Raw genomic sequence first — 8,723 nt, 5'->3', positions numbered from 1 at the left:
ATCCCACTGCTCTCTAAACCATGGTTCACAATTTTATAAACTCCCAAATCATCCCCAAAATGCAATTTAATTGATGTAACTGTTGAGTGTTTTTTAATCAGTTTGGTAAACATGTTCCTCCCATTGTGACATTGCCAACCATTCCGAATGGAATAATTTGACGTATTAATGGTTCCCTATAAAACCCTTTAATTCTAAGAAAGTGTCATATGATCTTGAACTCGGTCAAATCACAGCAGCATGAAGGGCGATAATGAGTAGGCCTACGTTCAGTAGTTTTTTGAAAGCGACCACGCTGAGATTGCTCCGCGAGCGGCCGCTTCTGTGTGCAGCTGGCCTGGTGATCGCGACGGGTTCGGCAGTCTACTTTCATAACAAATATTACGGCGTCGGTGAGGATGAACCGGCCACCTTGGAGATCGTGGACCGTGTTGTCACCTTTGAAGAGGGTACATTTACATATTTTACAATGTCTAAATAGCAATACTGACTGTATTTACATGTAGAAAAAAAAGGAGGAAGGGAAGCGCTGCTAAGGTACACAATAGTAGCTTTTGGTAGACAGAAGGTGCTCTTTGGTAAAAGGGGTAAATTGGCCGTCTAAAAGAAAGGAGGACCAAGGCACTCTTCATAAAATTAATTAAAATGCCTTTATTTGTATGGAATGTTCAATGGAAAGTTTTTAAACATTGTTTCCCTTGAACATTACATAAAAATGAAGGCATTTTAATGAATGATATGAAGAGTTACGTGGTCCTCCTTACTTTTTGACATGCTGTGTATAGTCCAGACTGAAACTATATTCAGGCGTTGTCTAAAATGGCACCTTATACCCTATTCCCTATTTTTTTTTTTACCAGGGACCATAGTAATATGGTCAAAAGGCTCTGGTTAATAGTAGTGCTATAAATAGGGAATAGGGTGCCATTTAGGACTGATTTGATGACATAATGATGGCTAGTAATTCCACTATTAACAACAACAAACGAACATGCTCCTCTGAAACCAAACCTTTTCTTTAGGTTTAATTGAAGATATTGGAACATTATGCAGACACATAAATACAATGTGATATCATACAATATAAACACAATTCAATTATAAGTTCAGCCTAACTACATGGACAGATGTTTGGTGTCTTGTAGTATTTCTTCAACTTAGAGAAAATAATCCTTTATTGTTTATTCATTAAGATCATGATCCCACCCTGGACCAAGAGGACCCAGTCCTTGTTCAGGTAAGAATACTGTAGGCCTATCAATAGTCTGGGTACCGGTCGGTTTCTGCTCTCTTGCCAATTCCATCGTGGCAAAATGATATTTGCATGACAATCCCATAAGGAGTTGTCAGAGAGCTGAAACCGTCTGGCACCCAGGCTATAACAATACTGCTTCATTATCAGGACTGGTTCAATAACAATCTGACATTCAAACTGTAATTTTACTGACTTGAAAATGGATCCTGATTTATTCCTTAGTTTGTGGATGAGGAGGTTGGGCAGCAGCCCTGTCTGGCTTTAGTCCCTTGGTCTGGACCTCTGTGGGTTCCCAGCTCTGTAAGTCCAACAGTACTGATACTCTCTTGTCTTCACTCTTGTCTATGTAACTTAAACACACACATGACGTTTTCTGAAGAACAATATGGGAATACATTTCTGTAAACATATTCCACGTTTTTTACAACTGCAGCTGACTTATTACCTTACCCTTGCTGGGAGGATGATAGTGAGAGAGCTGGCAGTGTTAAACACACAGGTAACCATGCAGATTATTGGACAAAGATCATATTTTCTAATAGGCATGATTACCTTCAGTATCCACTATGGTCGTGAAATACTTTGTTGTCCTTTCCCTCATTTTCTCACAGATTTTCATGATGGAGCAGCCTATTTTCATCTGTTTCAATCCTGTAGGGAGGTTGGTGTGGGAGGAACTGTCTTCTCAAACTGAACAGGTAGCCATTCATATGCAGGTACCTCAGATGTTTCCTCAACCTTAGAACACAGACCTGTGTAGTTCAACTGCCAAATCTTTTAGCATCTATAATCAGTGGCCACCACTTGCGATCCTCCCTATACATCTGTCATTCCTTTAGGCTACCAGTCTATCATTCAAATGGACTCTTAAATTGATCCTGTCTTGTTCCTTAGTATGTGGATGAGGAGGTTCAGCAGCAGCCCGGTCTGGCTTTAATTCCTTGGTCTGGACCTCAGTGGGTTTCAAGTGCCGTGAGTCCATCCATGCTGATACTCTCTGGTCTTTAGGGGGGCTTAAACATAAACATAACGTTCTCTGAAGAAGAAAAAAATGTATGGAAATGCATTTCTGTAAACATATTCCCTTTTGTCATAGCCTGTCAAACTGCAGCCAACGTATTACCTTACCCATGCTGGGAACACGCTGGTGAGAGAGCTGTCAGTATTAAATACACAGGTAACCGTGCCAAAAATTAACCAATGCTCATGTGATCTAATAGGGATAATTACCTTCAGTATCCACTATGGTAGATTAATACTTTTGACGTCTTTAAAGCTGTTTCTTATTGTTCACAGATTTTCATGATGGAGCAGCCGATTTTCATCTGTTTTACTCCTGTAGGGAGGATAGTGCGGGAGGAACTGACTTCTCACACTGAACAGGTAGCCATTCATGTGCAGATACTTCAGATGTTTCCTTAACATTTGAACACAGACCTGTGTAGTTCAACTGCCAACCCTTTCAGAATCTATAATGCAGTGGCCTCCTTTTGAGATCCTCCATATACCAGTCTGTCACTCCTATAGGCCACCAGTCTATCATTCAAACTGACTCATAAATTGATCCTGTCTTGTTCCTTAGTATATGGATGAGGAGGTTGGGCAGCAGCCCTGTCTGGCTTTAATTCCTTGGTCTGTTTATTAATAATCACAGAGAAAGCTCTACAATTAGGGGATGTCTTTGTTTTGCAGCCAAATAGTGAAGACTCTGGTTTTCCCTTTGAGAAGATGCAGCTGGTTGGGAACTGGGGTTCGTTTCATTTCCATACCTGGATAATCCGTTATGGACGAGTGCAGGTACTTCAGACATATTCTTAACATTTATGAACACACCTGTGTGTTTTAACTCCCATTTGTCTCTGGGGTTTCTTTTGTATGTCTGGTCCTAATTGAAACCTAGAGGAAAGTTGTTGTACGAACATCATGTGGGCTCTATATCACTGCCAGTGATGATCACCTGCCAAATGATATAGAAATCTACATCTAAAATATACAGAGAGGTGTGCAGACTGAAGCTGTTTTTCCTTATAGCAAAACGAAGAGGACATGCATCACCTGTGCATTGTGAGGGGAGTGGAGAAACAGCTGTGGTGGAGCAGAGTCATTCAGGAAAAAATCCTGGACCCATGGGTGAGAGATTCTCAACCGATCTTTCATCTCAAATGCACCCGATTTGTGTCAAATTATGCACCAAATATAGGGCTACTTATATTTCCTGAATGAAATGTAATTTTTCCAATGTGCCTCTTTGAAAGGGTAATGTCCAGGTGGTCCTCACCAACAAGGAGGTGACTGGTATTAAGGTACAGTCAAACACTCATAAAAGAAAATGGAAAGTGGCAAATGTCCATTTACTTATTTAAATAAATGTTGACAAAATGAAATGATACATTTATATGTCTATCCTCATTTTTAGTACCTTGGTAGAAGAATCCATGGACTCAGGTCTTGCCTCGTCAAGAGGAGGTCAGAGTTCACCTATTATGAGGACGCCCAGGTATGCCTCGTTGTTTCTCTGTGGTAGGATTTATTTCAGTGTTTGGTTGAGGGGTTTTCAACATTGTGGTTGGGCTGACGGTGTTGTTTGTTACATAGCAGGTGGATATCTCCACCACAGTGGAGGGGTTCCAGGAGAGGGGGGATGATATGATGACGTATCAGTTCTCTACCTCTGACATTATCACCACCCCTCATGAGCCGTCCTCTGGCTCCTCTCAGCAGTTCCCCCAGGATTCTCCACCTCCCCCTCCGCCTCCCCCGTTCCCTTCCCCTCCACCTTACCACTTCACCCAGGACCAGACCCCTGACAGCAGTCCTCAGGTAAAACTCTTTCTACAGTCAATAACCCTTTTTATTTGTTTTCCTGACATATTCTTAACTGACTTACCTTGGGAGCCCAGAGTTGATGTTAATGTGATGTCTGTTTTAGGAGTTTGTGGAGGAGCAACATAACGTTGCAGATGTGCCCCAGCTGTGGTGAGTTTGCTTTCATGTGTTCATCTATAGTAAAAACATTTGCTTTGAAATAATCTGCCCCTATATTGTAGTTATACAGATGTAGGACCTTAATAACGTTTTACTGCAGTGGGCTAAATCAGGGTCACTGTCAGGATCGTCATAAGAACACTCCAAAGCGCAGCTTGAAATCGGTTCGACATCTTTTATTTGAAGTGAACCGCACAAAAACAATAAAGAATAAATGAAACGTTATGATCTGGAGTGCTCAAAGGCAACAACACAAAAACAAGATCCCACAAAACACAGAGGGGAAATGGCTGCCTAAATATGATGCCCAATCAGAGACAACAATAAACAGCTGCCTCTGATAGGGAACCATACCAGGCCAACATAGAAAAAAACAACCTAGATTACCCACCCTAGTCACACCCCAACCTAACCAAAAAAGAGAAAAAAAGGCTCTCTATGGTCAGGGTGTGACAGTCACACACAGTGTTTCTTAGTAGTCTTAAACAAATCTACCTTGAAACAAAAGTATACATCTCACACACATGGATATAGTCTTAAAAAATAAGACACCATTAGCATTTCAGATATCGAGTTGAAACACTTTATATACACTACCGTTCAAAAGTTTTCAAACAACTACTCATTCAAGGGTTTTCTTTATTTTTACTCTTTTCTACATTGTAGAATAATAGTGAAGACATCAAAACTATGAAAGAACGCATGGAATCAAAGTATATTTTATGTTTGAGATTCTTCAAATAGTCACCCTTTGCCTTGACAACAGCTTTGCACACTTTTGGCACACTTTTGGCACACTCTTGGCACAGGAAATATTTGTTATTATGTGGATTATAATTTACATTTGTGAAGGGGTTGATAGATTTTTCGTTAGGGCAAATCAAGTCTGTAATAACAAACTTTAAAAGCCTTTTTAAAACTAAAATACACTACAAGTGTCTCAGAAACAAACGACGGATCAAATTAAGATCCTACATTGGTATGGTTTTTATAAATCCTGCAGTTGTAACATAGGCTAACATAAAATGATATCTTCATCTCATGGAATTAATGTATGTTTTAGCTTCTTATGTTGCACATTTGCTACTAAACATTTCTATTTACAGGAGTTACTTTGGAAACCAAGGGACAAGCAACTTCTCTCTGAGGCTGGCCGGTATCCGACGTGCTATGGAGGTGAGAAAGTGTGAATTTACCACCTTTTGAATTTCATTTGATGTATGTTTCTGTACCATTTCTAAATGTACTGTCTTGTTTTCACAGGATCTGACATCCTCAGACAGTACCTCCCTTAATTACCTCACCCACGCTGGGAGGATGGTGTTGAGTGGACTGTCCGAGCTCAACCAGCAGGTAACCATTCAAATAATTGTACAACATTCATCAGACCAGATATACAGTTCCCACTGGGCACAGACATAATTTCAGCGTGTCGTTTTTAGTTACAATTGGTTGAGTTGTCAACTAATATGAATTCAATCAAAAAAATGTTCCATGTCTTTGGACTTAGGTTAAGAGTTTGATGAAAAAAATATGTTGATGACTCTTTTCAATTCCAATCAGTTTTCCATGTTTATTCACATTACATTTTTGTTGTTGAAATGACAAGGAAACAAAGTTGATTCAACCAGTCTTTGCCCAGTGGCTTACATTTAGGCCATAGTGATTCATAAGGTTTAGTTGAAAAGTTCCAATGTTTTACAAGCCAAACAATCAGAGGCCCTCTGAATTACAGACCTGAAGCTTTGAGTTTAAGATCCAAGTTCTAAGGAATTGTATGATTGTTTTGTTTTGAGGATGTGAGGCAGTTTCAGCAGACCTACGACATCCTGGTGAACTTCATTAATGAGCCAGCAAACAGGGAGCAACTAGAGCTGGAGATGGCTCTTGTAGGAGTAGGTTTACATGCAAGCTTGAGCGTTAGCTGCAGGCACCGTCTGCTCATCCAACATCTCCTCAATGAGACTTTCTAAAGTGCTTGTCAATGAAAAATATGTAATTATCTTATTTGTTTGACTTCAGATCAACCACATCAATTTCACGGATGTATTTTATGAATTTGTTCTACTGAGCCTTCTTGAAGGAAAAACATCTCTTCCAACATCTGTAAGTGACCCTAATAATGTAAACATCCTGTTGTTTATCTACCCCATCCACACTGTAGCCATACCAGGTCTGTAGACACTCACTCATGTCCCCTGTTCCTACTCCAGAGGCCTGGTACCTTCTATTATCTGCTCATGGAAGTGATGATGAGGATTCACCCTCCTGGAGGAGCCTGGACAGAGTCTGCTGGGAACTTCTACCTCCTCATTAAGGTGCATATTTATTTATTTATTTATTTCTCTCTCTCTCTCTCTCTCTCTCTCTCTCTCTCTCTCTCTCTCTCTCTCTCTCTCTCTCTCTCTCTCTCTCTCTCAAACTGTGTGTGATGGTTTGTCATCCTTATCTTTGTAGCTGGTCATTAACTATTTGTTGATGATGTGTCTGTTGTCGTCAGGATCAGATGAAGGCGTGGTTGCACTCCATCTTCAACCTCGATGAGTCCATCTATGAAAGCCCACAAAGGCTCTCGTGGCAGGTGATGGAGATTCTAGAAATGCAGGTTGACTTCCTCCTGTCCAGCCTGGATTAAGGGTCCCAAACTGAGCTGAGGATCCCAAACACAAAATAAAGTATTTTGCATTTAAACAATATCTGTCAATCTCAAACTATTTTTACATCATGTCAAATCAAATCAAAGCACATTTTATTGGTCACAAACACATGCCTAGCAGATGTTAATGCGAGTGTAGCAAAATGCTTGTGCTTCTAGTTCTGACCGTGCAGTAATATCTAAAAAGTCATCTAACAATTTCAAAACAACTACCTTATACACACACAAGTGTAAAGGAATGAATAAGAATATATACATGTAAATATATGGATGAGAGATGGCCGTGCGGCTTTGGCAAGATACAGTAGATGGTATGGTACAGTATATACATATGAGATGAGTAATGTAGGGTATGTAAACATTATATAAAGTGGCATTGTTTAAAGTGACCAGTGATACATTTATTACATCCAATTTTTTATTATTTAAGTGGCTAGAGATTTGAGTCAGTAATTTGGCAGCAGCCACTCAATGTTAGTGATGGCTGCTTAACCTCACTAGGGAATGTGGGACGCTAGCTTTCGATGTCCATCATTTATATCCAAATACCTCCTTTTTGTTCTCGTATTTAGCCCAGTAATCCAAATTCATGAGGCGCGAGCAGCTGAAAAGTCAAAACGTTCCGTTACAGTCCGTAGAAACATGTCATCGATGTATAGAATCAATCTTTAGGATGTTTTTAACATATATCTTCAATAATGTTTCAACTGGAGAATTCCTTTGTCTGTAGAAATGCAGTGGAACGCAAGCTAACTCTCCGTGAACGGGCGTGATCAGCTCATGCCACTCTGGCAGATGTCTGTGTAACGGCTTTCTTCCTGGGAAGGAGAGGCGGACCAAAACGCAGCATGGTTAGGGTTAAACATCTTTAATAAAGACGAATACCGGGAAAACACTACAAATATACAAAACAATAAATGTGAAAATCGAAAACAGTCCTGTGTGTTGAAACAAACACAGACACGGAAATAATCACCCACAAACCCCAACACAAAACAAGCTACCTAAATATGGTTCCCAATCAGAGACAATGACTAACACCTGCCTCTGATTGAGAACCATATCAGGCCAACCACAGAAACAGACAAACTAGACACACAACATAGAATGCCCATCCAGCTCGTTCTGTTATACTCACAGACACCATTCAAACAGTTTTAGAAACTTCAGAATGTTTTCTATCCAAATCTACTAATTATATGCATATTCTGGCTTTTATGGCTGAGTAGCAGGCAGTTTAATTTGGGCACGCTTTTCATACAAAATTCCGAATGCTGCCCCCTACCCTAGAGAAGTTAACAGTCTGATGGCCTTGATGATCTGTTTGGCCTTCTGTTACATCGAGTGGTGTAGGTGTCCTGGAGGGCAGGTAGTTTGCCCCCAGTGATATGTTGTGCAGACCTCACTACCCTCTGGAGAGCATTACGGCTGTGGGAGGAGCAGTTTCCGTACCAAGCGGTGATACAGCCCGACAGGATGCTCTCGATTGCGCATCTGTAAAAGTTTGTTTGTGTTTTCGTTGACAAGTCGAATTTCTTCAGCCTCCAGAGGTTGAAGAGGCGCTGTTGCGCCTTCTTCATCACGCTGTCTGTGTGGGTGGACCAGTTCAGTTTGTCCGTGATGTATACGCAGAGGAACTTAAAACTTTCTCCACCACGGTCCCGTCGATGTGGATAGGGGGGTGCTCACTCTGCTGTTTCCTGAAGTCCACGAGCGTCTCGTTTGTTTTGTTGACGTTGAGTGTGAGGTTATTTTCCTGACACCACACTCCGAGGGCCCTCAACTCCTCCCTGTAGGCCATCTCGTCATTGTTGGTAATCAAACCTG

The 8,723-nt window shown here is 40.8% G+C and overlaps 1 protein-coding gene and 1 long non-coding RNA gene across 2 annotated transcripts; both read left to right on the top strand.

Moving 5' to 3' along the window:
• Positions 1 to 317: 317 nt before the first annotated feature.
• LOC124012210 lies at positions 318 to 6,213 on the top strand. Its single transcript, XM_046325687.1, has 17 exons — positions 318 to 449; positions 1,194 to 1,237; positions 1,478 to 1,555; positions 1,689 to 1,754; positions 1,867 to 1,953; positions 2,150 to 2,227; positions 2,352 to 2,432; positions 2,552 to 2,638; positions 2,948 to 3,052; positions 3,287 to 3,385; positions 3,511 to 3,558; positions 3,672 to 3,752; positions 3,851 to 4,075; positions 4,185 to 4,231; positions 5,347 to 5,416; positions 5,504 to 5,593; positions 6,037 to 6,213. The coding sequence occupies exons 4-17, from the start codon at positions 1,719 to 1,721 to the stop codon at positions 6,211 to 6,213; spliced, it is 1,311 nt and encodes a 436-aa protein (XP_046181643.1). The 5' UTR covers positions 318 to 449; positions 1,194 to 1,237; positions 1,478 to 1,555; positions 1,689 to 1,718.
• A 71-nt stretch (positions 6,214 to 6,284) lies between these two features.
• Positions 6,285 to 6,933, top strand: LOC124012702. Its single transcript, XR_006834757.1, has 3 exons — positions 6,285 to 6,346; positions 6,454 to 6,558; positions 6,741 to 6,933. It is a non-coding gene; the product is annotated as an uncharacterized LOC124012702 (long non-coding RNA).
• The last annotated feature ends 1,790 nt before the right edge of the window (positions 6,934 to 8,723 follow it).

This window comes from Oncorhynchus gorbuscha, linkage group LG24, assembly GCF_021184085.1.
Source record: "Oncorhynchus gorbuscha isolate QuinsamMale2020 ecotype Even-year linkage group LG24, OgorEven_v1.0, whole genome shotgun sequence".
NCBI classification, from domain to species: Eukaryota; Metazoa; Chordata; class Actinopteri; order Salmoniformes; family Salmonidae; genus Oncorhynchus; species Oncorhynchus gorbuscha.
Note: the sequence above shows the minus strand (reverse complement) of the source record. Positions and strands in the feature narration are given on the sequence as shown.